The sequence below is a fragment of the Mycothermus thermophilus genome, assembly GCF_041956435.1.
Source record: "Mycothermus thermophilus strain CBS 625.91 unplaced genomic scaffold VTJ04scaffold_3, whole genome shotgun sequence".
In the NCBI taxonomy this organism is placed as follows: Eukaryota; Fungi; Ascomycota; class Sordariomycetes; order Sordariales; family Chaetomiaceae; genus Mycothermus; species Mycothermus thermophilus.
This window is the reverse complement of record NW_027191429.1, coordinates 1,453,433-1,481,237: the sequence shown is the minus strand read 5'-3', so window position 1 is coordinate 1,481,237 and position 27,805 is coordinate 1,453,433. Positions and strand designations below refer to the sequence as shown.

At 56.2% G+C, this 27,805-nt stretch overlaps 11 protein-coding genes and 1 non-coding gene across 12 annotated transcripts; 5 read left to right on the top strand and 7 right to left on the bottom strand.

Annotated features, from left to right (window-relative positions):
* Nucleotides 1-378: 378 nt before the first annotated feature.
* On the top strand, nucleotides 379-6,381 carry VTJ04DRAFT_4640 (uncharacterized protein; the record flags this gene model as incomplete). Its single annotated transcript, XM_069362670.1, has 3 exons — nucleotides 379-565; nucleotides 655-838; nucleotides 888-6,381. The coding sequence occupies 3 exons, from the start codon at nucleotides 379-381 to the stop codon at nucleotides 6,379-6,381; spliced, it is 5,865 nt and encodes a 1,954-aa protein (XP_069219593.1).
* A 684-nt stretch (nucleotides 6,382-7,065) lies between these two features.
* Nucleotides 7,066-7,370, bottom strand: VTJ04DRAFT_4639 (uncharacterized protein; the record flags this gene model as incomplete). The annotated part of the gene is made up of 2 exons (XM_069362668.1): nucleotides 7,066-7,130; nucleotides 7,214-7,370. 2 exons carry the CDS (start codon nucleotides 7,368-7,370, stop codon nucleotides 7,066-7,068), a joined length of 222 nt encoding a protein of 73 aa, XP_069219592.1.
* A 32-nt stretch (nucleotides 7,371-7,402) lies between these two features.
* On the bottom strand, nucleotides 7,403-9,949 carry VTJ04DRAFT_4638 (uncharacterized protein; the record flags this gene model as incomplete). The annotated part of the gene is made up of 6 exons (XM_069362667.1): nucleotides 7,403-7,432; nucleotides 7,508-8,559; nucleotides 8,622-8,730; nucleotides 8,790-9,718; nucleotides 9,789-9,826; nucleotides 9,897-9,949. The coding sequence occupies 6 exons, from the start codon at nucleotides 9,947-9,949 to the stop codon at nucleotides 7,403-7,405; spliced, it is 2,211 nt and encodes a 736-aa protein (XP_069219591.1).
* A 469-nt stretch (nucleotides 9,950-10,418) lies between these two features.
* On the bottom strand, nucleotides 10,419-10,517 carry VTJ04DRAFT_t52. The gene has a single exon. It is a non-coding gene; the product is annotated as a tRNA-Ile (tRNA).
* Nucleotides 10,518-11,465: 948 nt separating this feature from the next.
* Nucleotides 11,466-13,160, top strand: VTJ04DRAFT_4637 (uncharacterized protein; the record flags this gene model as incomplete). The annotated part of the gene is made up of 4 exons (XM_069362666.1): nucleotides 11,466-11,534; nucleotides 11,594-11,627; nucleotides 11,690-12,003; nucleotides 12,072-13,160. 4 exons carry the CDS (start codon nucleotides 11,466-11,468, stop codon nucleotides 13,158-13,160), a joined length of 1,506 nt encoding a protein of 501 aa, XP_069219590.1.
* Nucleotides 13,161-13,662: 502 nt separating this feature from the next.
* Nucleotides 13,663-14,149, top strand: VTJ04DRAFT_4636 (uncharacterized protein; the record flags this gene model as incomplete). Its single annotated transcript, XM_069362665.1, has 2 exons — nucleotides 13,663-13,745; nucleotides 13,885-14,149. The coding sequence occupies 2 exons, from the start codon at nucleotides 13,663-13,665 to the stop codon at nucleotides 14,147-14,149; spliced, it is 348 nt and encodes a 115-aa protein (XP_069219589.1).
* A 122-nt stretch (nucleotides 14,150-14,271) lies between these two features.
* VTJ04DRAFT_4635 (uncharacterized protein) lies at nucleotides 14,272-15,566 on the top strand (the record flags this gene model as incomplete). Its single annotated transcript, XM_069362664.1, has 2 exons — nucleotides 14,272-14,467; nucleotides 14,554-15,566. 2 exons carry the CDS (start codon nucleotides 14,272-14,274, stop codon nucleotides 15,564-15,566), a joined length of 1,209 nt encoding a protein of 402 aa, XP_069219588.1.
* Nucleotides 15,567-16,160: 594 nt separating this feature from the next.
* VTJ04DRAFT_4634 (uncharacterized protein) lies at nucleotides 16,161-16,759 on the bottom strand (the record flags this gene model as incomplete). Its single annotated transcript, XM_069362663.1, has 2 exons — nucleotides 16,161-16,312; nucleotides 16,681-16,759. 2 exons carry the CDS (start codon nucleotides 16,757-16,759, stop codon nucleotides 16,161-16,163), a joined length of 231 nt encoding a protein of 76 aa, XP_069219587.1.
* A 24-nt stretch (nucleotides 16,760-16,783) lies between these two features.
* On the bottom strand, nucleotides 16,784-20,178 carry VTJ04DRAFT_4633 (uncharacterized protein; the record flags this gene model as incomplete). Its single annotated transcript, XM_069362662.1, has 2 exons — nucleotides 16,784-17,588; nucleotides 17,660-20,178. 2 exons carry the CDS (start codon nucleotides 20,176-20,178, stop codon nucleotides 16,784-16,786), a joined length of 3,324 nt encoding a protein of 1,107 aa, XP_069219586.1.
* A 53-nt stretch (nucleotides 20,179-20,231) lies between these two features.
* Nucleotides 20,232-20,621, bottom strand: VTJ04DRAFT_4632 (uncharacterized protein; the record flags this gene model as incomplete). The annotated part of the gene is made up of 3 exons (XM_069362661.1): nucleotides 20,232-20,287; nucleotides 20,349-20,511; nucleotides 20,562-20,621. The coding sequence occupies 3 exons, from the start codon at nucleotides 20,619-20,621 to the stop codon at nucleotides 20,232-20,234; spliced, it is 279 nt and encodes a 92-aa protein (XP_069219585.1).
* Nucleotides 20,622-23,305: 2,684 nt separating this feature from the next.
* VTJ04DRAFT_4631 (uncharacterized protein) lies at nucleotides 23,306-25,309 on the top strand (the record flags this gene model as incomplete). Its single annotated transcript, XM_069362660.1, has 1 exon — nucleotides 23,306-25,309. The coding sequence occupies one exon, from the start codon at nucleotides 23,306-23,308 to the stop codon at nucleotides 25,307-25,309; it is 2,004 nt and encodes a 667-aa protein (XP_069219584.1).
* A 604-nt stretch (nucleotides 25,310-25,913) lies between these two features.
* Nucleotides 25,914-27,332, bottom strand: VTJ04DRAFT_4630 (uncharacterized protein; the record flags this gene model as incomplete). Its single annotated transcript, XM_069362659.1, has 1 exon — nucleotides 25,914-27,332. The coding sequence occupies one exon, from the start codon at nucleotides 27,330-27,332 to the stop codon at nucleotides 25,914-25,916; it is 1,419 nt and encodes a 472-aa protein (XP_069219583.1).
* Nucleotides 27,333-27,805: the final 473 nt, after the last annotated feature.

Sequence of the window (27,805 nt, the reverse complement as noted above, 5' to 3'; positions counted from 1 at the left end):
TCCATCTGTGTCCGTTCGGTCGCTTCTCGACCCAGAGATGCGGCAAGCTCCATCTTCCATCCAACATCTGCCATCGACACGCTACGGCAAACACGGAAGACGAGACAGACATCGACAGACACACGCCCTCCCCGAATACCCCGACGTGTCTTCGAGTTCCACAAACGAGACTTGTTAATAGTCAATCCAATCGAATGGCGATTCATTGATCAACGGACATTTCCCGGTTCCCTCGCCATTGTCCAAGTGCCGTCCTCTTCCTGCGTCCCTGTCTGTCCATCGTCAAGTCGTGTCGAACCCAACAGAGTCAAGGCCAGGACTCGTCAGACTGGAACCCAACCATGTCCCGCCATCAACCGTGATTCATCTCTCTTCACAATGGCGAATTCAGGGCCACACAATTACAATGGCCCTCCTTCCCACGGCGTCCCGCCTGCCTCGCAGGCCTCGCAGGCCCCGAGGCCTGCAACAACGAGCTCTACCCCAATGCACTTTTCGCGGCCATTCAATCTCTACGAGGCTCTCCCATACACGCCTTTCTCGTCCATTGCGCCCTTTGACTCCGGTACATTTCTATTCATCCCATCTTTTTCGAACCCGACTTCTTTCTTTGTCCCAAAACCAACAACATTCACCTAACCTTCTTTCCAACAGATATTCTTCTCCCACCATCAATAGGCTCAGCTTCTCCCGCGCGGCCACTGACCGACCTCGTCCCAAACCACGACTTCGCATTACTAAACCAAGAAGCGTCAAATCCAAATGCGCAGTCTCGACGCCTTCAACAAGCCGTCAGCCAGGTCCAGCATTTACTAGAGCGCGGGAACCTTCCCCAGTAGTACGTTGTCGCTGTGACCTGAACGAGACTCCCGCTGACCAAACAATAGCAAGTTCAAAACTGGGCCCAAGATGGCGGCGGGCACCCCGGAGACCCCATCGAGGCCTTCGCTTGCCGCCGGCCTCTCGCCGTTTTCCAAGATGGTCTTCGACCACGTCTCAATCCCGTTCCGGCTTCCGACTCCCGAAACCCCGAGGTTGCAGCCCGCCGAGGAAGTCAAGGCGCAGAAGACTCCACTCCCGATAAAGCAGAGCCCCCCCGAGTACAAACCCGTTCCTTTGCCGACGCCCGCACCCCCTAGGCAGGAGCCTCCGAAACAAGAAGCTCCCAAACCCGTGACTGAGCGCAAGCCCCAGGCGTCCCCGAAAGCGAGACTCGAGATTCTGCTCCCGACTAAGAGCCAACTTGAAGCTGCCGCAGCAGCTGCTGCCGCCTCTGCGAACAAGTCGGCAGCACCTCAGGGGGCTGCGAGCGTCCCTATCGCACCTCGTCCTGGGGCTTCTGTTCCTCAATCCCAATCCCATGGACAAGCTCTTCGTCTTGCGCCAGCCGACAGCGATGGACCGACGCCTGCTCAGAAGGTCCCAGCTACCGGAATGCCGCAGGCGCCGTCGGAATATCAGAAGCCAGCAATCGCCATCGAACTCCCTGCTCAAAAGATCAACAAGGAGGAGTACGTGGTGGTTCCGGACGAGCCGGATACGTTGGAGGATCTGTCGGCGAAGAGACGGAAGCAGGATGATCTCGACGGCGATGACATCTACAGCCTGGACATGCGGCAGAGGGCCGAGGCTGCTCTCAACGACCTGCGCATCTTCTTGCATAACGCCTTCCAGGCGGAGGACTATGCCATGAATCAGCGTACCAGCGATGAGATGGTCACGATGGTTGGCGAGAACGAGGTGACACTGACGGCCGCAGCCCAGGCCAAGGCACAGACCCTGTTGGCGAAGACGATCAATCTGAACTGCTACAAACGGGTGCCTCTCGACCACCTTCAGCGCCTGTTTCACCTCTCAGAGCCGGCTCTTAAGCAGATCGACTCCCTGGACATCAAGATTGACGAGTCGTGGAGCCCGGCGGACTTTGACCAGTGGATGCAGCAGCTTCCGTCTCTCGAGATTTCCATGCGCGCGGCCCGTACTTGCCTGCGCATGATGTGCGGCGAGCGCGAGGAGAAGCAGGTTTACCCAGAGGACGTTATTGGGCACTGTCTTGACCTCTGCAAGAAGCTCATTGATGGCGTTGTAATTCCCATCGTCGAGCTCAGGAGCACGCAACAGACGGCAGATCTCTTCCGCGCCATCGCCTCAAACAAGAAGAAGATGGGCTCGCTCTTCACTGACTGTCAGAAGCTCCTTTCGCTTATGTCGGCCTTGATCTCCAAGGTTGATACGTCCGACACCGTCACCAACACCCTGGAGTTTGCGGCTTCCCGCTTGATCTTCATGGAGACGGCCAACGCGGAGAAAGACTCGGTCATCGACACACAAAAGGTTGACGGGCTTCGTTTGGTCGCCATGGACATGCTCTCGCATATCTTTGTGTTGAATCCGGCGCAGCGCCAGGGCATCTTCGACGAGATCTTGACTTCACTGGAGAAATTACCTCTTGGAAGACGCGCGAGGACGTTCAAGCTGGTGGATGGTAGCAGCATCCAACCCGTTTCGGCTCTCATTATGCGTCTCATCCAGACCAGTGCCGGCAAGGTCGATTCGAGGAAGAGCAAGAAGGCTTCCATTGTCGGTGATGATGGCACGAACGGTGAGGGACAGGATGCAGGGCCCGAGTCATTCATGATTCAGGATGAACAGCACGCAGCTGTTCAGCACTCGACTGCGATCCAGGAGCTCGACAGTCTTGCGCCGCCCCTGCTGGAGACATCCAAGGCAAATGCGACGTATGTCGTCAAGTTCATTGTGAACCGTGCGCTTAGGTCGACCAAATCAGGCGACGCACCGTACCGAAACCTCCTCGATCTGTTCGTCGAGGATTTTACCACGTGCCTTGATAATCCTGATTGGCCCGCCGCTGAGCTGCTTCTTCGACTACTCATGGTCATGATGGTCAACCTTGTCGAGAGCGACAAATCGGGCGTCCCGGCCAAGAACATGGCTTTGGAGCTCCTGGGCATCATGGGTGCGGCGATATCCAAGCTCCGTGGCCATGTCCGCAAGGTCGCCGGTTCCCTGGACTCGGACGAGCTGGGAACGTTCTTGTCAGAATTGGCAGCTTCGGCGCTGGAGCTCAAGGCCCGTCCCGAACATATGATTTCGTGGACAGGCCCGTATCGCTTGACGCTCGAGTATCTGGACAGCCGCTTCTCTCAGGACCCCCACTTGGCAAGTGCCATCTCATTCATCGTGGCCGACTGGGGTTCGAAAACCTGCGTCTGCTACGATTCATTCGAAGACGATTCCCGCGAGCGAGACCAAGAACTGGGCCGCCTGGCCTACCGCCTCCGCGAGACGATTCGCGATCCCCGCTGGCTGTCGAGCGAATATTCGTTCAAAGACGTCAGCCAAATCCAGGCCAGGCTGTCGTACTCTATCATCCTGCTGCGGTCACCCCTCTGCGAGGCCTTTAGCGGGATCCTCAACATCCTCCTGAACTCGATGGCTAGCGACCAGCCGACAGTGAGGAGCAAGAGTTTGAAGAGTATCAACCAGGTCTTGGAGACGGACCCTTCCATCCTGGACGGTGATTCCGTCGTGGTTCAGCTGATTCTCCGCTGCTCCAATGACTCGTCCACGCAGGTTCGAGACTCGGCCTTGGGCCTGATTGGCAAGTGCATCAGCATGCGGCCCGCGCTCGAAGAAAAGATGACAGAGACCGTCATTGACCGGTTTGCCGATGCCGGCCCGGGCGTTCGCAAGCGTGCCATGAAACTGGCAAAGGACATCTACCTCCGCAACAACAACCGGGCCCTCCGGAGCGCCATCGCGAATGGCTTGCTGCACCGCGTTCAGGATCCAGAAGAAAGCGTGCGAGACCTTGCCCGTCAGGTCATCGAAGAGATATGGTTCGCTCCGTTCCACGGGCTCGAGAATTCTGCTGCTGGGCAAATCTCCTTGTCGGAGCACGTCTCGTTGATGGTCAGCACTGTCAAGCGAGGCGGCGTGGTTAATGTCCTCGACAAGGTTCTGCAGACCCTGTTGGCGCCCACTTCCAAGTCGGCACAAGCATCCAAGGAGGTGTGCTCCAAGCTGGTAGCGAGCATGTTCGACCTGGTCAACAACGGCGATTCTGGCGGTGACCCGTCTGCTCCCACCGGCCGGGACGCCTTGCAAGTCCTGATGATCTTCGCCAAGGCCGATGCGAGCTTGTTTACCTTTGAGCAGCTCCGGCTCCTCAAGTCTCACATCACGGGGATCAGCAGCAGCGATGATCTGGCCGTCTCCAGAGCTGTGGTGGTCATCTATCGTCGGGTACTCCCGCAGCTCTCGAGCGCTCAGGCTCATTTTCTGGCGGATGTTCGCAAGGAGCTGATGCCGGTCGTATCCAAGGTGACGCGTGCGCTGCTGGATGATGTCATGGCGTGCCTGTGGATCATCAGCACATTGCTAGGGACATCGGAGCATCTTGCGCGACTGGTATTGTCGAGCTTGCAGGGTATCCAGAAGCTGCGCGCCCTGAGCCAGAGGGAACCCCTTGACCAGCTCAAGGTCCGGCAGTTTGATCGGTACTCGCTCATCGTGGGCATGGCCGGGAAGCACTGCAATCTGGACAGCCATTTGGAGATGTTCAAGAAGGCGTTCCCCAAGTGGAGCGGCGAGACGGTGTCAAAGCTGATGGTTGACGTCGTGGTGCCCTTCGCAGCGCCATCACAACCGCTTGAGATCCGTAAAGCAGCTCTCGATTCTGTCGGTCTTGTCTGCCAGGCGTCTCCAAGGAATTATGTGGCGGCAAACGTCTACACGACGTTTCAGCAGGTGTTTGACGACCAAATTCCGGTGCTCGAGACGATGGTCCTGAGGTCGCTCCGGGAGTTCCTCTTTACTGAAGAGAAACGTTCTGAAGAGTCCTCCGAGGCTCCAGCCGTCAATGGGGCTAAGTCTGAGAAGAAGCGCGAGTTGACAGTGATCGGTGGGACGAATTACGACGATGTTGCGAGCGCCACGACGCACCGGTTCCTCCGCGAGATTACGCGCATTGCCACATCGACACAGGATGAGCATGCTTTCCTCGCCGTCGAGGTGCTCGCCAGTATCAACCGGCAGGGTCTAGTGCATCCCAAAGAGACGGGTGTGACCTTCATCACCCTCGAGACGTCGACAAATCCGCGCATCTCGGAGCTAGCGTTCCTCGAGCACAAGGCGCTTCACACCAAGCACGAGACGGTTGTCGAACGCGAGTATGTCAAGGCGATCCAGTCAGCGTTTGCGTATCAGCGCGACATCGTCAAGGATCCTCGCGGCGCTACAGCCAACCCATTCACGCCCAAAATGCATCTGCTCATGGAGGTTCTCAAGATCAGCAAGTCCAAGAATCGTCAGAAGTTCCTTGAGAAGTTCTGTGGGCAGGTGGATTTTGACATCTCCAAGCTTGATACCTCCGAGACGATTCCGCCGCACGTTCAGTATTCGCGCTTCATCATTGAGAACCTTGCCTTCTTCGAGTACATCACGGTCGGCGAGGTCCACTGCATCGTCTCGGCCATCGAGAAACTGGTGACGTCGACTGGAGCCAACGTCGCGCAGGCCATCGAATCCGAGGTATTCCAGCTTCGCGTTGACGTCTTGGATGAACCGACACCGTCCCAGCAGCTTGCCGCGGAAGGCCAGGCTCATCAACTCGAAGCTGGCCCAAACCGGCAACCCGATCCCCCAGTCGACTTCAACCGCTTGCGCCAGCTCACAGCCGGGTCCATGATCCTCCTCGCCATCTGGGAAGTCCGCACCTACCTCCGGCGGCTTTACGGTCTGGGTACGACCCGCCGGGGCACCGCCTCCGAGCCCGGCGCCAAAGTTAAGCTCCAATCCAAAGACCTCAGCAAGCCCCCCGTCAAGGTCCAGGGCATCACGGGCGACAAGGTCTGGGAAGAGATTTCCAACATTATGGAATCCCTGACTGACCGGTCGCGTATGATGGCTACATGCAAGGCGTTTGTGGAGCTGATGAACGTGGACAAGGAGTTTTTGGTGCTGAACGAGGAGGATGGTGATGAGGAAATGGACATGGATGGTGGTGAAGACGAGTTTGAGGACGGTAGCGGCGGCGAGGATGGCGAGTTCGATGCGCCCCTGGGAACACCATCGTCGACGGGTCGCGGGAGGAAGCGCAAAGCAACGGGCGGTGGTGCCATCGGCGGCCCGAAGAAGAAACAGGCCCGTTCGGGATCCCAGCCGCCCAGGAAGCGGGGCAGGCCGAGGAAGCAGAGCGTTGAGAGGCAGGCTCAACAGGCCCAGTCTCACGCTCATGCCAACGCTCAGTTTGCTCCTGCGCCGGCGCCGGCGGCTCCTTCGGGGTATGGAGTCGGCCAGTCAGGATTGGTCGGGGCGGTGCAGGATGCGAGTGGGGCGTTTGATGAGGATTGGTTTTGATGATGATGGATGACAGGCATGGGTATGGCGTGTTAGGAAGGGTTGCTTTTTCGCTTCGTTTGGTGGTTCGTTCTTGCAAGATACTTATTTTTATTCTTTCGGTATTTATGATGGGAGTACGGGGAGGCGGTAGAGTTTTTCTCGGTTCTTTCACTTTCATTCCTATTTATTCTTCTCTTCGGCTGGCGGAGAGGCGCATATTCGCATGGGATGGATGGGGCAGGTGGATTATTTACACGGGAAGAAGGGCTGGCAGGCTGGCTTTTGGTCCTTTGCTTAACATATTACTCCGGACTACAACAGTTGTCATCAACGGCGAAAACATGGATGGGATGGAGGGATGGGTACAGCTGGTGCAATACGATATTTTTCGGTGTTTCTCAGGGGAACGTTATTAGGCATTTTTATTACTCTTCTTCCGTGTTATTATTCTTTCTCTTTCCAACTTATTTGCTCGAGCTGGTTTATTTCAGATACCTCGGAAGAGCAGTGGCGCACCGGCGCAATGAAAGAGGGTGGCGGCAACAATGGGCAGACATCTTTTGATGGGGATGGGTAGGTATGTTCTTCAGCATCTCTTGATATTGTGGACGGAGAAGCTGGACGGGGATAGGGGGTGGGTAGAAAGTAACAAACAAGAGTTGTTGCTTCGGCTGAACTAAACTTAAGGACTACTGCCCTGCCTCAAGAGGACGTGTTCTTGTTGGAGAGATTGATGCTAGGTTGTTGAGTGGTGATAATGTTGCAAACTGACGACAAGACGCACCGAGATATCCTCGGAGAGGTGGTTTCAGAGAATGAGTTCCCATGAGACATCTGATCTCTAACATACGTAGATTCCACATATGCTTGCATATCGCATCTCCACAGAAAGGAGCTGACAAGACACGTCGAACCCCTGGAGATGAAAATATCTTCAACCGCAGGTAAAGAGATAGCCACTCCATCAACGACAACCAAAACACCAAGGAAACTCTCTTCCGCCCCATTCAACTTTCAGCTATCGTCTACGGTATTGAGATTACTTCTTCGTTGTCTTGTTCTTAGCCGTCTGCCCACCGATAATCAGTGTTCATCCCCTCACAAACACACAACATCATCACATTCACTGTGGAAAAGAACTCACCTCAGCAATCAGCGTCCTCCCCACGTTGATCGTGTCCTCGACACCCCTTTGCCTCGTCCAAAACGCCACCTCGGCAACCTCCTCCTCCAGCTGCTCCTCGGCAACCTTCTCGCTCCTCCCGCTAAACAACGGGTCCCCGCCGGCCGCGGTGGCCATGCGCTCCAGCATCTGCTTGCGCATGGCAAACCGCTCGGCCTTCTCCTTCTGCAGGCCGGGCGAATCGAGCCTCTTGACCAGCCCGCGCACGACGAGCTGGATGGCGAGGTACAGATGCTCGGAAAACAGGATGGACAACAACAACGCCCAGCCTTGGGCCGAGGAGAGTATGTCTCCTTCCCGGCCGGCGGCGCGGAAGAGGTAGACCAACGCGGCGGAGGTGATGCTGCCGAGCCACGACAAGAATCCCAGTGCGTTGAGCCAGGGCCCGATGGAGTCGGCGCGCCAGGGGATGGGGCGCTGGCAGTTGGTGGCGATCTTGACGGCGTCGGAGCGGGCTTCGACCCAGTTGTTGATGAGGAAAGAGCAGGCGGTCAAGGGCCAGACGACGCTGAAGAGGGAGAGGTAGCCGAACTGGATCACCATCTCGCGGTAGTCGATGGTGACGTCATACTCTTCGAGGTCGGCCTGGGTGCGGACGCGCTTGAGGAAGGCGGCTTCGTCCGGGTGGTCTTTGGCGGCGCGTTTGGGGGAGGACGGGGAGGCGAGCTCGGACTGGACCTTGGCGACGGTGCTGAAGAGTTTGCGCTTGACATAGGGCACGATCACCTCGATGGCGAAGTTGACGATTTGGGCCGTGACGGTGAAGTAGATGACTTGCTTGGTGAGGCGGTCCGGGTTGAGTTGCCAGTTTTGGGTTAAGGGAGTGACCGGCTTTTCGTCGCCGTCGCCACCAGCGGAAGTAGTGAAGAACTGGGTTGTCAGCTGGAAGACGTCCAGGTACGGCACCAGGATCTTGGCGAAGGGCACGTAGACGAAAGCCGTCAGGAAGATGCCCAGGTAGGAGGTGATGAAGTTGATAACGAAGATCTTTTGCACGAACGAGGCCGTGTGTTCTGTGGATGGCATTGTCAGCAACGTTGCAGCGTTGGCGGTTTGACCTGATGAGGATGCCTACCGTCATGGGTCTCGTAGTTTTCGAACTCGGTAAGCTTCTCAGCCAAGCGGGTGAGTATGGTGGTGAGCGTTGGATTGAAAATGGTCAGGAGGATGGTGGGCAGGAAAGTCTATCACCGTGGTCAGCATCTTGCAACCTATTCCCCTCAAGCTTCTAACCAACACTTACCAGGTACTGCTTGAACGGGCCGTTATAAACCTCCGTAATGAAGATCTCGATCGCAAAGCAGCTTGCAATCAGCCCTCCCAACGCGGCCACGCATGCCGCAGCAAACGGCACCTGCAACATCTGCCTCGCCAGCCGCTTATACGGCGAAAAGACCTTCACCACCTCGCCAGTCACAGGATCCACGGCCTCCCTCTCAAACTTAAACTCGGCCCTCGGCCTCTGGATCCTGCTCACCCCTCTTACCCCCCATTGGACTGCCAAATCCACCTCCTTCATCTTCCAATGCTCAAAAAACACCACCGCCCACAGGCCATTGACGAGGGCGTACACCCACGAGTACGGCCCCAGCAGCAACCATGCTCCGAACCCAAACGCCGCGGGGAAGAGTAGGAAAGCAAAATACGACCGGAGGAAGGCAAAATAAAACGCCACCTGCTCCCCAAACCGATCGCGAATGGCATCGATATCCCCGTCCTCCAGGAAATACTTCCTCCCCCACTCGGCAATCCACCGCTTGTTAAACTCGCCATCATGCAGCGGGAAAATCCCCTTGACGTACCGTCCCGCCAGCCCTTCGCCCTTAACCACCCCGGCGCCGCCCTCGTTCTTTGGGGCCGTGATCAGCCAGTACGCCAGCCGCAGCCGCTCCGCCTCGGTCACGGGCTCTTCCTCGGCGAAGTACCTGTCCAAGAAGGCGGGATCTCCACCGTCGCGGGACGGGGCCGGAGGCGCGGCGATGCGCACGCCGTACAGCCAGTCCTGGACGCGGGCGCGGTAGACGAGGGAGTGCAGGACGCGGGTGGAGGCGAAGCGGGTGAAGATGAGCAGGGAGGAAGGGGTGCGGCCCGGGCGGACCTCGGTGGTGAAGCCGGCTTGGGTGAGGGTGGTGATGAGGAGGGTGAAGGCGGCTTCGGCTTCGGCGGGGGGTTCTGCAGGGAGGACAGAAGGGGTTAGTTGGGTAGGAAAGAGGGTTGGCATTAGAAGGGGGGATGGACATACCCTTCGGAGGGACGACGAAGTGAATTACATAGTCAACGCTGGAAGGAGGTAATATGGTTAGCTACCAGCCTAGCTGAGGGGTCAGGTAGAGAACCCAAGTGGCCGTACTCAAAGTTGGAGCGAGGACGTTTCTCGCTCTCTGAGGCCGTGGGTTCGGCCATGGTGATTGATTCTTGGGCTCTTTTCTAAAGCTCCAAATGAACCACAATCAGCCAGAGTAGAGTTTGCCGTGATGTTCCTGGCAGGTTGGGTTTGTGGTGTTGAGAGGGGCAGTTAAATGAAAGGAAGATGGCCCAACGACGTCACTCCACTGCCAGCCAATGTCACTTTGCAGGGGGAGGGGAACCAGTTCAGCTGAAGCCAAGGCACCATCGGGCTTGTGTTACCGTGGATCAGAGCCCGATGACGGGATATTCCGTCAACCACCACCAAGATACTTTGCGGAGTACTGACTGGGTAGTGCCTATGGAACGGAGGAAAAGAAACAAGATGCTTGTCCGACTGGATGGTTTCGGTGTGGACTTATAAGTCAAATGGCCGGAAACTCTGACCTGGTATCTAGCAATAGCAGCCAACAAAACGGGGAAATGGAGGAGAAAATGAAAGTGAAAAAGAAAATGCAAAAGAAATTGCCCAGCAACAGGATTGAACTGTTGACCTTCGCATTACTTGATATTTCCTCTGCAGGAAATATTAGTACGACGCTCTAACCAGCTGAGCTAGCCGGGCTTCAATTTCATTGGTTGGAAGGCGGAGGGGAAACCTGTACTGATAGCGGACCAAACCTGGAGATGCTGTCCGACTTCCTTCAGGCAGACCTCACAGCGATGGTCCTGCTTGTGCATACTCTGTATATCCTGATGGTGTTCTTGATGGCCTGGCACAGAGATGAAGCATGGAACAGGTTCGCATATAGGAAGGGTCTGCCTCGGGTAGGCGGACCACTTCACTTATAAGTATGTACAAGTTCCAGTCTACCTTACCTGGCGCTCTGCCCCTTTGGGTACTGAGTTCTTCAGGTATCAACATGCAACATGCCGAGTCCCATTAGAAAACACAAAACGTGGTGATTTCCAGGCCAGTAAATCACGGGCTGTGTTTTTTCATGCCATTCAGTTACTTCAAGTTGACCATTCCACCGTGACACATTTGAATGTCAAGCTCAAAAACAGTCGCCAAGTCAAAGGTCCTCATCCGATCTCTCGGGCCAGAGATGACGCCACTGCGGGACCTTGAACCCCTGCTGCGGCGCCTTACCCGCGCATCCCCCCGCAGCGGCTGGCACAGCAGCCTCTTTGCCTGCCACAGTTCATGATTGTTGCGCCAAGCTGGAATCTTGGAGCCCGTGGGGGATCTCATCCGCCAAACACCACGAACGGATTCCGTGACCTGATCCCGGCCATTCCGACAACCGGCCCCTTCACCTCACCTCACCAACAAAAATTCCAACTTCATGTGAACATCTGGTCTGAGTTTTTGAGTGATTAATTATTGACTCTGACAGTTCTTATTCCCTGTTTTTTAACCCCCTTCAAGCTCAATTGAGACTGTTCCATTCTTCTCCGCTTCGGTCTCCATTCTTCCTTGTCCACATCCGAGGCAGAAGGGACACTACTCTGTATACCCCAAACCAACGTCAACATCTCATCATCATCCTCACAAATCCAATTGAACAAAATGGTGCTTCTCACGGGCGCTGAGGTTGCCAAACACAACAAGCCCGATGACTGCTGGGTCATTGTACACGTACGTTTCCCGCCTTTTCACTACGAAGTCCAACCTCGGTCCACTCACCGCTTTCACAGGGCAAAGCCTACGATGTCACAGAGTTCTTGCCTGGTATGTGTGAACATAGGTGAACTTCAGTAAAATCAACATCCTGGAAAACTAACTCTGGTCAGAACACCCCGGAGGAACAAAGATCATCCTCAAGTATGCCGGCAAGGATGCCACCGAGGAATTCGACCCCATCCATCCCCCAGATACCCTGGAAAAGTACCTGCCCAAGGACAAGCACAAAGGCCCCGTGGACATGAGCACTGTCCGGATCGAAAAGGCGGCCGAGTCACCTGAGGAGAAAGAGCGCCAGCTGCGCATCAAAAACATGCCCCCGCTCGAGCAATGCTACAACCTCCTCGACTTCGAAGCCGTTGCCAAGCGCGTCATGAAGAAGACCGCTTGGGGTTACTACTCGAGCGCGGCGGATGACGAGATTGTCAGTCCCCGATGGTATCTCTTCAACTTCCATTACCTGCCTGTTGACTGACATTTTCTCCCTCTCAGACTCTCCGCGAGAACCACACGGCCTTCCACCGCATCTGGTTCCGCCCACGCGTCCTCATCGATGTCGAACACGTCGACATGACCACCACCATGCTCGGCACGCCCTGCTCCATCCCCTTCTACGTCACCGCCACCGCCCTCGGCAAGCTCGGCCATCCGGAGGGCGAAGTTGTCCTAACCCGCGCGTCCCACACCCACAACGTCATCCAAATGATCCCCACCCTCGCGTCCTGCAGCTTCGACGACATCGTCGACGCCGCCCAGCCGGGCCAGGTCCAATGGCTGCAGCTGTACGTCAACAAGGATCGCGAGGTGACCAAGCGCATCGTGCAGCACGCCGAGAAGCGGGGTTGCAAAGCCCTGTTCATCACGGTCGACGCGCCGCAGCTGGGGAGACGCGAGAAGGACATGCGGTTCAAGTTCACCGAGCAAGGGAGCAACGTGCAGGCCGGGCAGCAGACGGACACGTCGCAGGGCGCGGCGCGGGCCATCAGCAGCTTCATCGACCCGGCGCTGAGCTGGAAGGACATCCCGTGGTTCCAGAGCATCACCAAGATGCCGATCGTGCTCAAGGGCGTGCAGCGGGTCGAGGACGTCGTGCGTGCCGTGGAGGCGGGCGTGCAGGGCGTGGTCCTCTCCAACCACGGCGGCCGGCAGCTCGACTCGTCCCGGTCGGCGATCGAGGTGCTGGCCGAAACCATGCCCGTCCTCCGGCAGCTGGGGATCGAAGACAAGATTGAGATTTACATTGACGGCGGCGTGCGCAGGGCGACGGATATCCTCAAAGCGCTCTGCCTCGGCGCGAGGGGCGTGGGGATCGGACGGCCGTTTTTGTACGCCATGTCGGCGTATGGACAGCCCGGTGTGGAGCGGGCGATGCAGTTGCTTAAGGACGAGATGGAGATGGGGATGCGGTTGCTGGGAGCCAGGTCGGTGAAGGAGCTGAACCCGTCGTTGGTGGATGCTAGGAGTTTGTTTAGTCACTCCGCCCCGCCTGTGGATAGCTTGTCGGCGGCGGTTTATGAGCCGTTGGCGAGCCCGGCGCAGAGGGAGGTGACCAAGGCGGAGAAGGAGAGGGCGAAGTTGTAGTAGCCCTGAGGGTATACAGACGCGAAGGTAGAAGAAGGAGATGCAGGTATTTGGTTTCAGGTAGATAGCATGCTTTCTGTTTTGTTTGGGTACATTCATGAGGATTTCTATTCTATTCAACTTGGACACATACAATATTGATCTCATGGATTCTGCCGTCTTGAATCGAGTTCCCTTTTTTCTTCCAACATAAGCCCGGGTATTGACGGACCTGGCCATGCCCCGAGAATAGCCACAGCATTCCGTCTTATGTCCTACTATTTATACTCCGTACTCCCTTGGAATGGAGAGAGGCAAAGAGCTAAGGGCCAACAAGCACAAACTCAATTTCAAAATAGCATGTCCTATTTCAATGCCACAGCAAACATGCGAATTCCATCTTGGCTCACACAAACCGTCACATGTCCGCTGCAGGAGTGTTGCCCCTTCCCACCTCACCGTCCATCCCCCCCTTGAGCATGACGTCAGTGCCCAGACGGTGTGCACCTGTCAGCTGGGCCGGATGCGCCGAGGCTCCGCTGTAAACCCGAAGCCACGCGCTGCGAGTCGTCCAACGGGTGCCTCGAGTGGTGCCTCCGGTGTCCAGTGTGACCGCCTGGGCTGGAGCCTTGCACCCTTTGCTCTCGTCCCATGTTTCAGGTCTCACCTGGAAGATTGCCGATGCATGAACCTTATTTAGGTAGACTTCGGCCCCGCCAAATAATCACTAATACCCGAACCCAAGGACCAAGGACACCTTTCGTCGCATCGACTCGGCGGCAATCCCATCTCCAACGACAGCAACAACAGCCGGAACAATAGCTCCCGGCCATTTTCCCGTTGATGTTGACACCAGATCTCCCTTCTCGACAATAGCTCTTGTTTGTTCTCTTGACAATCCCAACCCCACCATCCGCTCCTTTTCCTCCCGAATGACTCTGCGCCCGCGCATGCGCGCTCTCCTCCCACCGCGCCACATTCCGTCGCGCGCCGCCTCTTCCTGCTTCTGACCCCTCGACGATTTTTCGTTGTTGTTCCTCGGTTTGTTAGCGGCGGCGCACGACTTTCTTGTTCCCTCGGTCCTCAGCTTGCTTCATTCAACGAGCAGATCGATCGCCTTTCTTCGCCCACCATGTCATCGACTCTCGAGGCCAAAATCGTGGTCCTCGGCGCCCAAGGCGTCGGCAAAACCTCCCTCGTCATGCGCTACTGCAAGGGCACGTTTGTCCCGTCGCAGATTACCTCGACTGTCGGAGCGAGCTTTCTGACCAAGCGCGTGGTTGATACGGACACGGATACTTTGGTGCGGTTACAGATTTGGGACACCGGTATGTTGCTGAGCAGCTCCTCTTTTCCTCCATCTTGTCCCGAAATAACAAACAAATCCACTAACATCACATGCTCCTCCTCCCAGCCGGACAAGAGCGCTTCCGCTCCATCTCCCGCCTCTACTACCGCGGCGCCAACGCCTGCATCCTCTGCTACAGCATCACCGACGCCAAGTCCTTTGACGAGATGGGCACCTGGCTGACCGAGCTCCGCCGGAACCTCCCCGCCGACATCGTCCTGCACGTCGTCGGCACCAAGGCCGACATTGTCGCGCGCGACCCCTCCCGCCGCGAGGTCCCCTTCGAGCGCTGCATCGCCTATGTCGCCGAGCACTTAGCCCCTGGACGGAGCGCGACCCCGCCCCCTACAACAACAGCCACAGCAACGGAGGGGAGGACGAGCACCGGCGGCTTCTTCTCCAACTTTGGCGTCAGCGTCGGCTCCTCTTCCGATCACCACCACCACACAGACCACCATAGGCATCATCACAACCAACCAACCCCGCACCACTCCAACCCCAACCTCCTCACCACCACCTTCCCCTGCCCACCAGCAACATCAGGAGGAGGCCAATTCGAACCCCTCAGCCCCTCCAGCAAGCGCTCCTCGGGCTTCTGGGGCCAGGAAGCGGGCTGGGACGCGTGCCACGAAATCTCCGCCGAGTCGGGCGAGGGCGTGGACGAGGTGTTTCGCGTCGTCACGCGCAAGCTGGTCGAGCAGAACCGCCGCATGCAGGCCGCGCTGCTCGCCGCGACGGGATCCTCGGCGGGGGGTCCTGACTATCTTTCTCATTCAATCGGGGCTAGTGGTGGTGGTGCTGCTGGGGTTGGCGGGGAGGATGGGTATTACGGGTATTACGGGCATCTTGGTGGCGGGGGCGGTGGTAGCAGCAGTGGCGGCGGTGGGGATTATTTTAGGGGAAGGGATATAGAGAGTGGAGGGAGTTTTAGGGTCGGGAGAGATAGGAGGAGTTGGTTGTTTAATGCGGGGTTTTCGCCGGTTTTCACGCCAGGAAGTGGAGGGCCGGTTTCTGGGGCGGAGGATGTGGAAGATGGGGGGAGGGTGAGGCAGAGGGTGGGGAGGGGGTCGTGTTGTTAGGCTGGGATGGTCTGCTATACCATCTTAAAACCCTCTGGGTGGGTTTTGTGGTTCGCGTTTTTTCTGGGGTTTTATGAGCTGGGATGGGATAAGATGGGACGATACCACAGCAATGGACGGCGGGTTGGGTCGGGGATGGGGTGGGATGAACTGGACTGGACTGGACTGGACTGGATGGACGGTATTGGATGAAAATATTCCAACTGGCCGCCAGCGCGGTCGCGAACTCCCAGTCATGGACTCTCATGGGTTTCACTCAGAAGGGTTAACCGGACGGCCATCATAGGTCATGGTCACGGCAAGTCGAATCAACAAGCCAAGGAGGGAGGGACAGGACATATTCCTGCATACGACGAACGAAACGAACAGACCGGCGGACGGACGGGATCAGGGACAGGCATTGGGACTCGGCATATGGTCAGGACATAGGCACAGGGCATACGGCCAGGGCATAGGGACGGGCTAACGGTTTGCATCATGATTCCCTCATCCTTTTTTCATCTCTCCATGCATGGCATGATAACGATACCCCCGCGGAACTGTTTCATGGGCTTTGTTTTCTTCCTCTTTTTTATTTCAAGATGGGAACGGAATTCACCTCGGGTTTGCCTGGGCTGGGTTGGGCTGGTTATGTTTGGTGGTTGGTTGTAGTTTCGACTTGTACTTCTCTATGGTTTTTGTCTTCTTTCTTTCTTCAACTTTACATTGTAGGCGGTTATCGTGCCGGTGCATTACACGGACGGCATCTCGCGTTTAGCGGATAAAATGACTGGGCGTTACTAGGGTGGTTGAATTGTTGTTAACGTATCTCAATACCAGACAGCGATGTGTGTAAGGTTGGGCTTTGTGATGATATGATGGATGTGAAGTAGAAGCTCATGGAGCACAAGCTCCCGTCCCTAGCATTCATGTTCGACTTGTTGTGATACTTATCGTCCGTCTCCAGGTTGCTCAACTGATGATGTGTATACGAAAGATGACGAACACCTAGCAACCTTTTGCTAGAGGAACAAGATGTTGGGTTTCTCCGCTTAGGAATATGTGAGCCAAGCAACCCGTGCTTCCAGTGAGTCATGAAGGCGTCTCCAAGATGATCTTATCATTCATGTAAAACTCAATGTAGCCATTATAGGCAGGTCAGGACGTAGGTATCTCTCGCTATAGTATATCCAATCCACATGATTCAACTCCATCCAAATCCTTCTTCTTCTCTCGATTCAATCCATTGGCATTCCCCCCGTCGCAACCCCCAAGAAATCCCCTCCGAAGCTATTAAAATCAAACTCCAACATCTGCTCAGCCGACACCCCACCCATTCCGTTGCCCTGTCCCGGCGAGGAAGAAGAATAACAAGAAGACGACGAAGAAGATGAAACCCCAACTCCCATACCCATCATACTCACCCCAACCCCCTCACCACCGCTCGTGCCCATGCCCAACTTGTTCCTCATCACCTCCATAAACCTCCCCAACACCTCCGCATCCTCTGCCGGCGTCCACCCCCCGAGCCCCGCCACTTTCGCCGGGCCCAGCACCTCCCTCGCCTTTTGCCTCAGCTGTTCCGCGCTCGGGAACGGCCGACCGGCGGCGACCTCCGCGGAGACGAACGCGCTCAGCGACCGCTCCAGCTCACGCGAGCAAAACACCTGTCCCGGCGGGTCCTGCCGCGCGGTGTGCGCCAGACGGCGCGCGAAGCGGGTGGCGGTGCCGGCGCGGGCGGGGATGGGTTTGGCGTTGGCGCGGAGGGGGATGGGGATGAGGTTGGGATTGCTGTTGCTGCTACTACTATTTGGATTGGAGGGAGTGGTGGTGGTATTTTGATTCGGAGGGGTGATTTGGATGGGTTTGGCTGGGTTGGGAAAGATGTACGGCGGTGAAAAGCCCGATCCGCCTTGAGTCATGTTCCATGACAACGTGGACGGCAGGCCGGGGATGGAGGTGTCGTTGATGATGCCCACGTCGCGTTTGAAGCGGCGGAGCCATTCGAAGTTGTCGGCTGCGGTTTGGTTCCAGGGGTCGTCACTGAGATCGTTTGTTAGTTATCGGATAGGCAAATAGGGGATCTTCAGAAGGAATGAAAAGAGGCGACATACTCTTCGTAAATAATCCACCTCGCCTGGTGCTGCAATTCCTCATCACTCGGGACATGGCAGTTCGGGTTATTCGGCGACATGGTCGCCGCAACCCATTTCTTCAACTCCCTTGCCAGTCGTTGATAGCAGTTGGCATCAGTCAAATACAGCGCGCCGCGGGTCCGGGTTTCAGACGAGGGAGCACCGGTACACGGGCTCCAGCAGAAGGCATCCACCCCGGGTTCCGTGACCGGCGCGGGTGGCGGTCGATCACTGCTGGAAAGCTCGTCCGCAGAGCCTGTGACCAGCATCATCTCGCACCGCTCCCTGAACGCGGTAAGCCAGTCCGTCGAGGCGCCCGCTATGCGCAGCAGGAAGTTCACGACGTGGGATGACGAGGGGTCGGAGGCGTCTGCTCCCATGCGTTGGATGATGCGGCAGGCTTCGGCTTGTATCTCGGCCGCAGTCGTGTCCAGACCCATCAAGCGACGGGCTTTGACAAAGTCACGCAACTCGGACTCCATGGCGTCGAACTCAAAGATGTTGCGCTTTCCGTTGATCCTGAGCTGTTGCCAGTATTCGATACCTTTGACCTTGGTCCACCGAGCCTCTTGAGCCAGGCGTTCGGAGGAAAATATCAAGTCGCGAAGCCATGATGAACAAGGGTTCTGTGTTGTCTCGGACGTTTCCTCGGAGTCGTAGATCAAAGCACAGGCGGCGCGTTGGAGCTCTTCATCTGACGGCAACATGCCATTCTTCTCCCGCCAGTCGTCGGCATAATTACCCAGCTCCGACACGACAAGCTCAAAGGCATGGCGGGCTGACCCTGACCACGGACGTGACGCTTCAAAAGGGTTCGGTGAGTTTCGCTCATCATGGATCAGGAAAGGAGGCATGGAATTCTCCACCATGTCCAGCACGGCCGGCTCAAAACCCCAATCCCCCCTCCAGTCCGCCATGGTCTTGCCTTTCTTGAAGTGATCAGCAAGGTGGTCGACGCGCTGAGCCCACGTATCCATGATAATCCCGCAAAATCCGCATCGCGAACGAATCTCGGGAGCGGGAGCCTTCCAAGAATCCATCGACCACGGTGCAAACTTCGCGTCGTGCACCAGTTTGAGATGCTGGCGCAGGTGGTCCTTCCGGTAAAACGTCCTCTCCCCAACCGTCCGCTCCTGGCAGGCGGAATAGTTGTGACTATCCATGTGCTCCTCGTCTGGGTTTGCATGGCCGCAGAAAACGCACGACATTTGCCCGTTCTCTGGGTTGAAGGCCTGCGGTCCCTGCGGCGAGCACACCCACCGCTCAAGCGACAGGTGAAGCGACTTTTCGTGGCGCTGCCAGTCGTGCTTGGTGCGGAAGGTTTCGGTGCAAAAGGTGCATTGGAAGGTTTTCGGTGGTCCAGCTTGGGCGATGGCGGCTGCGGCGGTCGGAGGGGCGACAACCCTCCTCCTCCTGCGCCGACGGCCGCGCGGCAGAGAACCGCGGGATCCCCACGAGCTGAACGAGCCGTGAGAGTAGGCCGAGGTGCTCGAATCGAGCGAGGTATTGGCACTGCTGATGTTGGAGTCGCACAGCGAACGGCCCGTGCCGTCGTCGGTGAAGTTTGCGCTGAAGGGGCTGTGGAAGCCCGAGGAGAGGCTCGCAGTGGAGCGTATAGCACGAGCGATATCTGACACGGACGCGGGCTCGTGCTCGGGCGGAGAGTGCTGCCAACGCTGTAGTGGGTTCATCTGCTCCAGAGCCGGTGTTCCACGGCGCATGGGAATGTCGATGCCCGGGCTTGTCCAGGCGCGGACGCCGGGAGACGTCGAGCGGTGAGCGATCGCGCTCTTGTTGCGACGGCGGGTGTTTGCCAGCCAGTTTGTGATCTGGGTCTTAGTGAGGTTTGTCTGCTTGGCCAGCATCTCCTTCTCTTCGTCAGTCGGATAGGGGTGCTTGCTATGGGTTGACAGCCAGTTCTTGAGGATTTTGACTGCCTCCCGAGTGAAGCGAGCACCTCCCTTACCCTTCGGCGGCGCGGCGGCTGTCTTGGAGGCTTCACCGGCATTCTCAGCTCCGGAAGCCGTAAGCGCTGCCGCCGATGCCTCGGCGGCTGGCGAAGACTGTTGACCATCTGGAGACAAATCCTCGGGCAGCCTCCTGGGATGGTCGCCCATCAGGGGCCAAGGGTTGGCGGGAAGGTCATTGGACAGGCCGAAGCTGCAAGCACAACGAAGGGCGACGCAGCTGGTACAGTAGCCCTTGTATTGCCCCTCGGGAATACGTTTGCAGTCGTAGCCGCTCAAGTAGCAGTTGGTGCACTTGGCATCAAAATGCTCTTCCAGATGGTCCTCAAACGGGCCACTGGGGCGTTCCAAAGAGACGGAGAAGTCTTCACCGGCGGCCAGCAGAGGCGAGACATTGTTCTCGAAATGCTGCATGGCCCAGAAGGAGAAGTCATCTCCATCGACATTGGCCAGGGCGAGGTCGAAATCCAGCAGCTGCGGGTCGCCCTCGAGCAGGTTAGCCGACGACAGGTCGTTCCCCGGAGCGGACATGTCCGTGGCCAGGTCGGCGGCGGCTTGGTCCCAGTTTACAAAATCGTCCATTTTCAGGAGGGCGAGTGGCCCGTAGGGCGCGACGGGCAGAGGGTGCCACAGCGGAGGACTGTCATTCTGTCAGTCCAAAGGGCGCAAATGGAGATGCGTGGCCAATTGACATGTCTTACTGCGCTTATTCGGGCAAGTCAAAGCAACGGTCAGAAAGAGGCAATCGATGGTAGTGGATCTTTGTGTGGTTCCTCGAGTGGTATAAGAGGAAGGAGAATAACCAAGTGGCGATGGCACTTTGTTGAAAGAGAATTGGAAGAAACAAGGTGGTTTTATTCTGCTCTGTCACCTTGAGCTCCCCCAGGTCCTATGTCTGCAGAGGCTGAGCCCACTTCGACTTGCTTCTCCCCGTATCTCTTTTTGATGTGAAGGACGGGTGTTGTCCTGGTCATGAGAGCGTCCAACGGCCAAGGCCAAGAATTGCAGAAAGCGGAAATGTGGACTTGCGCCTTTCGCTTGACATGCAGCTCCTGCGTGCCTCATGCATCAACTTCAGTGGTCGACTCCACCAAACAACAGACGCGGTCCAATGCTCCTCCCCGCTTCGCAGCCTACGAGTCTGACACACAGAACACGCACATGTGTTCTTTCTCCACGGAACGACGCTCGAAGGATGCCTGGCCTTCTGGAACTATTGATCGAAAATGCGCTTTTCCTTTGCCCATTCCCATTTGCAGACCGACATATGATCCCCAGGCAGCCACGGGAAACGCACCCTCCATTATGATTACTTCTCGGTCTTCTATCTGATAAGTCCTGCCTCTTAACCCCGGACTAGAAGACAAGTTGCGGTCCCCACCTCGCTTTATGAGTTCTGCTAAGTTTTTCTCTGCGTTCAAACGCTCAGATTTGGATGGCTCCAACCTAGCGCTTCTCTCTGGTCTGATGACTGCCTGATTTTTTCAAGGCCGAATGTCACGGCCCGGACAAAGCAACCTTTCCCGTCGGCATCGGCCGCGGACTATACTCCCGACATCGGACCTGACCGTTTTGCTCGAACCATGACGACATTTAAAATGGCCAGACGGATACATTTTGGTCTTTGTCCCACTTCCTTCGTCCCAAGCTGACAGCAACGTTGCTCGACTCAGCCAGCCCAACCTGCAGCTACCAGGGGAGGTCAGGCATGGATTACTAAACAAATACTAGGCCCGGACACCAGGTTACCTGTTTTGTGCGTGAGTCAACATTTCGGTGTTGCAGTTGTGCCGGCTGATGGCTGCCAGCAAAAACAATGGAGCATCTTCGCACTCGGATCCTCTGCCCGGCTGAGCCCTGTGGGGTCGGAACCGGCGACGGCCTTTGCCGGAAAAGGCAGGTCGAAGTGCTGGCTCGGCTCCGGCCCCGGAGTCTCGGCACGGGCCCGGCCCGAGTGGGGCGTCTTGGCTGCCGGTCCGAGGGTGACGTCAGAGCCGGACCAGACCGAAGGAAAACGCGTACAGAAAGATGAGCAACACCACAGCACCACGACGTGCAAGAGGGAGTCTGATTGATGCCTTTTCACAATAAATGATATTCTCAAGCTTCGAGGGCTCAACAGTTTCGATCCACCATTTAATATGCTGTACTCATATGGCAGCCTCATTTGTCGTTTGACACGGTCATCCTCCTGGTCAACCTTGATATCCTCCGAGCCCTCTCGGAGTTTATTTCATGGAGACAAGAGGGCAAGGACACCATAAGTTCAACCGTAGAAAATATCTCAAAGCATTATGAGGGCGCTCTTGTCGACGAAACCCACATTCTGTCATCATAATGACATCCAACTCTTCCCCGCAATGACGTGCCCCTGGGCACCAAACCAAAACCACGCCATCTTGCATCAGCCCTGCATCCCGATCCCCCTTCGGGGGCTGTACCCGAGGACTTGTATTGTATCGTCGACAACTTTGGGGATTGCTCACAGAGATTGGCTGGATTGAAACCGGACAAAGTCTTCCGGTCTATTCTGAGAGACACAATACATTGCTCGACTTGACATAAGCCCATCTCACCTCCTTCATGATCTAATAATGCAGAATTGCACAGAAGAGGCAGACGTGTCCTGTCAGAAGAGGACTATCAGCCCTCCTCCCCTTGACCCGGGTTTGATCCGGAGATCGAGACCTTCTCCACCAACTTTGTCTTGACCTCAGCGTTGCAACGCCAAGCCAAGAGCTGTTTGGGCTGCTCATCAATCTTTTGTGGCGGTTTGAGAAAGGTATCAACGGTAGGACACAGGCTCACACCACTCTCATTTAAGCTTCTTGGGTAGGATTCTGCTGGATGTCTGGGGCCTCGAGTTTTGGAGGAAGCTTGCCACTACTACCCTCCCCAAGCACCAACAAGAAAGAAAACCAGACAAAAAAATTAAGAAGGAACAGAAGAAGAAATAAAAGTAAAGAAGTTAAAGCACATTAAAAAGTTAAGCTATGAGCAAAAAATTAGGCACACAACAGATAAGAAAACATGGCTCAAAGTAGTCGAGTTCTTCATGATACAATGAGAAAAGGTAGCAAGCATTTCGGAGAATATCGAATAACCTCAACGGGAGCGACAACAGCGGGCCGACCCTGCCAAGCACTGCGGTGTTTCCATGTCCCGGAGATTTCTCCTGGTTTTTTCTTTTCGTTAAGCTTCCAGAGTTGCAACTTGGGCTCTTTGCATCTTTTGACTTTGCAGAGTTGCGCCATCGGGATGCAGGAGAGGATGGAACTTGTTTGATCTCCGCAGCACGGACCCTGGCCGAGGGGACACTCCCTCGCAGTCAACCCCGGTTTCAATCCCCCCTCAACGTCGCACCTGCAACACCACCACTCTGCGACAAACCATGTTTTGACTTCCAACGGAGCCTCCGAGGCACATCTTGACACGCCAGCACGTGTGCATTCCTGGGGTCGTGGTCTTCGTCCGAAGTTTGAAGACTGGTACTACTACTCATACAAGTATAATCTGTGTTCCAACAAAACAAATCCCCATAACAAGAGAAAAAACAAGTCCAATCCTGGACCCGGAGAACAAACAATTTGTCATTGTCAATCTGATGGAATGAATCCCTTCTCATACTCATCATAATACCTTATTCTCATAATTTGTCATGCCTACCTACCTGTGCCACGGCTTCCGCTGGCAGCGGCGAAGCATCCGAGTCTACGTGATCCTCCAGAACCTCGACGACGCCTCGCCCGACTGGATCATCCCGGCCCGCACCTCCAACTACATCCTCTCCTCCTTCTACGACATCTTCGACTTCCTCCCCTACTGCTCGCCCGCCCACGCGCGCTACGATCCCGAAGATGATTGGGCCATCCGGGACCGCAGCCAGAGCCGGACTCGGAGCCGGAGTCAGAGCCGCAGCCGTGCCCGATCCCGGAGCCAGAGCGCCGCCAGCCACCATTGCCACAGCCGCGCAGCGAGCCGGACCGGGGCGCACCAATTCCTCCCGCCCCTACCCGTGACTGCGGCCGATGACGACTGCAGCATCGAGTCCGCCGCCGCGGACCCTGACGATGACTTCGCCGCCCAGTCCTGGTCCGCCATCAAGCTCCTGGAGGAGTACGACCCGCGCGACCTGAGCGCCGTCTCGCGCCCCTACGCCTACGTGGCCGACTACGCCGTACGCATCGACCTGTCGTGTAACATCGCCGAGGAGATTGCGCGGTATGAGCAGCTGCAGCTCCAGAGCCAGTATCCGGCCATCGGGATTCCGTCGGCCAAGGACGGCGGCGCGGCCCCGGAGCCGGGCTGGTTCGAGCGGCTCCGCGACGAGTTGCAGCGGGGTGAGGAGATTCAGTGGTATGTGGTGGTGAATAACGACGAGACGAGGGACTGGGCAGATGGCGGGTCTGAGTTGGAGGTTGAGGTTGCGCCGCCGCCACCGCTGGCGTCAACGAAGTATGAGACACCTCGGCCACATCCATATCACCCGCGCGCTCAGCTCCGTCGGCAGCCGTCTTCGTACATGTACCAAGCGCAGCCGAGCCGTCCGCTTCCCACGATCGAGCAGAAGCACCATCACGCACAATACCTTTTGCAGCAATCTATCTTCGAGATGTTGGATCAGGAATCTCAAGGGAAACAGTCGCCAGACCAGTCACCGCAGATCCAGGAACAGAGTCCAAGTCCTCCACCAAGCCGGGCTCAACAACACCAACTTCAGCAACCACCACAAATCCAGGTGACTCCAGAACAGCGCGAGCAAGAACGAAAGAAGGCCGAGGAGGAGTTGAAACGGCAGAAGCAGCTGCTCTTCGAAAAGGCCGAGCAAAAGCGTCGGAAAGAAGAGCAAGAACAGCAACAACAACGCCAGAAAGATCAACAACTCGCCGCCCTGCAAAAGCAACAACTGGACAAGGAACGCGAAATCCAACGCCAGAAGGAGAAGGAAAAGCAACTCGCCCTAGAACGCCAACAACAACACCAGAAACGGAAGGAAGAATCTAAACAACAACAACAACAACAACAGCAACAACAACAGCAACAACAACAACAACAGCCACCGCCACCTCAACGCCAAGCTCCTCTGCCGCCCAACAACAACAGCAACGCCGCCAAAAACGACGACGATGACCACCCACCACCACCCCCCGAGAAAGACATTTACTACTTCCCGCGCCCGCCCACCAGCACCACAGCCGGCACGGGGACCACGTCGTACACCACCATCCGCAACCGCTCCGACACGGCCACCAGCGTGGCCACCACCGCCAGCACGTCCTGGAACAACAATTACACCACCACTCCTAGTGCTAGCAGTAATGCCGCGAAGGGGTTGAGAACCAAAATGTCCTTTGACGCGGGCATGTTGGGGAGAAGTTACCAGCAACCGCAGCAGCAGAACCAGTACCAGCAACAGTACCAGGGTCAGAACCCCAGCTTCGCCGGCAATGTCACCAGTGGTGGGAATGGCCAGAACAGCATCAAACCCAAAATGTCCTTCGACATGGGCAGTATCCGGCCTAAGATGTCTTTTGACGGCATCTCCCGTCCTAAAACGCCGGGGAGCGTGAGGATTGGGAACGGCGGCGGTGGTGGGTTTAGGAGGTTGTTTGGACGGAGCGCTTCGAATGCTAAGGTGGCGGCTGTTGATGGGTACTATTGATGGACTATTGATGGAACAGGATGGACGTTGTTGGGTTAAAGAGTTATGGGTTTTGCATATCTAGGTTGGCATCTCCACTGAAGGACCCTACTGGTAGGGGAGTTCGGTTGGAATTCTGGGACGGCATTTTGAGGACAGGTTTCATTTTGGTTTGCATTTGGTTGACGGGTTTTATGGCGTTAGAGTGGGACTCAGGAGGCGGTTTTGTCGTGATAGATACCTGCCATGCTTATTATTTACCTCCGCAGTTGTGAGGTTTATGATGTTTAGAACATAACGAGGTCTATTTTTGTGTCATATTTTGTCCATATCTCAATGCGATATTACATTAGAATCTAGTTCGGAACGACGCTGGTTTGCTTCATCAGTGCTCCCCTTTCGTCTCCTAGGTCCATTCTTCCTAGTAGGGGATTCTAATAGCACAACGTCAAGTATCATATGTATGTGCAAAGCTAGGCTGACAAGTTCATTTGGGACTGCCAAACAGATATACATCGCATCCCATGGATGTCAATACCCAACATTTAACATTGGAAATACATATCTCCATCCATAATAATCAGCTACAAATCTAGTCCTCCATCCACCATCGTACAGCAAGCCATTACCAAAACACCGTCGCCCCAACCCTCCCCCACCACCCCTTCTCCGCATCACCCAACTCCTTGCCATTCCAACTCCTCACGAACCTCCTCGCCTCCGCCACGTCCGCCAAAGTCACAACAAACCTCGTAAACCCGTACACCTCCACCTTACCATCCTCCTTCCCGCCATCCCCTTCTTCCCTTGCCCTATCCTCTCCCTCCAGAAGCGCATCCTCCTCGACCGAGTTCAGCGGCCCGCTGCCCGCCTTCAACGTCCGCACCGGCTCCGGCCAGCTAGGATCCTCCGGGCGGTGCTCGATCAGCTGCCAGGGGAGGTTCCGCTCGACGCCGTCGTCGTGGATAAGCTGGGTCAGGGTGGAGAGGGGGAGTTTGGTGCCAGAGAGTTTGAGGAGGACCGGGGCGCCGCCAGCTGCAGCACCGGCACCAGCACCGGAATCATCGTCGGCGGGGTTGCTGGGTGGCTGCTCTCTGGGAGAGTCGGCGGCAATGGGTTGTTTTTGTTGGTGCTTGGTGAAGCTGAGCAGGCCGTGCGGGTATTTGCTCGTGCTGCGCAGGAAGGCGGATGGGTGGACGGGCTGGGAGGGGTTGTAGTGCGGGGTGAGCATGCCGATGAGCTGGGCAGTGCTGAGGAGGGTAGGGGAGGAGATGTAGTTGAGAGTTGGGAGGAGGGGAAGGGAGGAAGAGTTGGTGGTGGGCTCGGGCATAGTGCTGTTATTGTTGCTGTTGGAAGAGTCCATGTCCAGACGAGGCAGGGACTCGAGGTGTTGCTTGTACGCTTTGGCGTGCTGCTCGGATTCGAAGAAAACAAAGTACTGCCCCCGCGGCTCACGGGTGACCGGGGAAATGGACTGAGCGACCTTGACGATACCGCCCGCCCAGCCGGCGAGGTGCTTGCCTTGGGGCGCGTAGCGGTAGAAGTCGGACTCGATGAGCGAGCGGGGCATGTGGTTGAGGACCAGGATTTTGAGCTCCTGGTCGGGGTTTGGAGGAGAAGAGGGCTCTTTAGGTTCGGGTGACCTCCTCTTGACGTCCTCGCCGAGCCATCTCCTGAGCTCGTCTCGCGGGAGTACGTTTTGGCCGGGAATACCGGCGAGGGTCTCTGCTACCAGCAGCTGGTAGAGGGAAGGCTTGTTGGTCTTTTTGGTGTCTTGAGTCTGGGCTTTCGAGGAGGCTCGCGGGATTTGACGAAATAAATCATCGTAGATGGTCGATGGCCGCTTCTTGGATTTGCTGTCGGAAGATTCAGAGGAAGGATCCTGTGCAAGTATGGATTTCCTGGGGCGGATTTGTCGACATGGTGTGTTCGAAAAGTGTGCAATTGACGTTGCCCGGCCAAGTGTCTTCCAGTTCGAGGACTGGGAAAGCTGGACACGGCTAGATGACCGTAAAGGCCAGGATACGTTTGGTGGTGTGGTCATGTTTTGATGCCGTGTCTTGACATGTGGTTGTGGTTGTTGAGATGTGAATGAAAGATGTGAAGTGAAAATCGGTAAGATCCGATGGTTAAAAACAGTGGGGAAGATACAACTTGATATTTACACCATGCTGTTCTTGCCCATCGCACAGAAACCCCATCCTTCAGGGAGCACAAGGAGGACTGCACCTGCCCCTCAATGACTGAGACCACAGTCTTTTTATCAGTTTCACTGCGCAAAGTCAAGAAAAATTCTTGAGATTGAATATCGAATTTCTCATGAACTTCAACTCATTTCACTCACACATTAACAGTGTACAGGGGTCAACATCTTGACAAATAATAGGCGCCTGGCCACCATCAGGTAAGTCGCCAGAATAAAACCTAGACAGGATACGAATACTCATGCACGAACTAGGCCCGGGGACGCCAGTTCAGACCAAACCACTACCCCCAACATCACCCCTCCCCAATCCG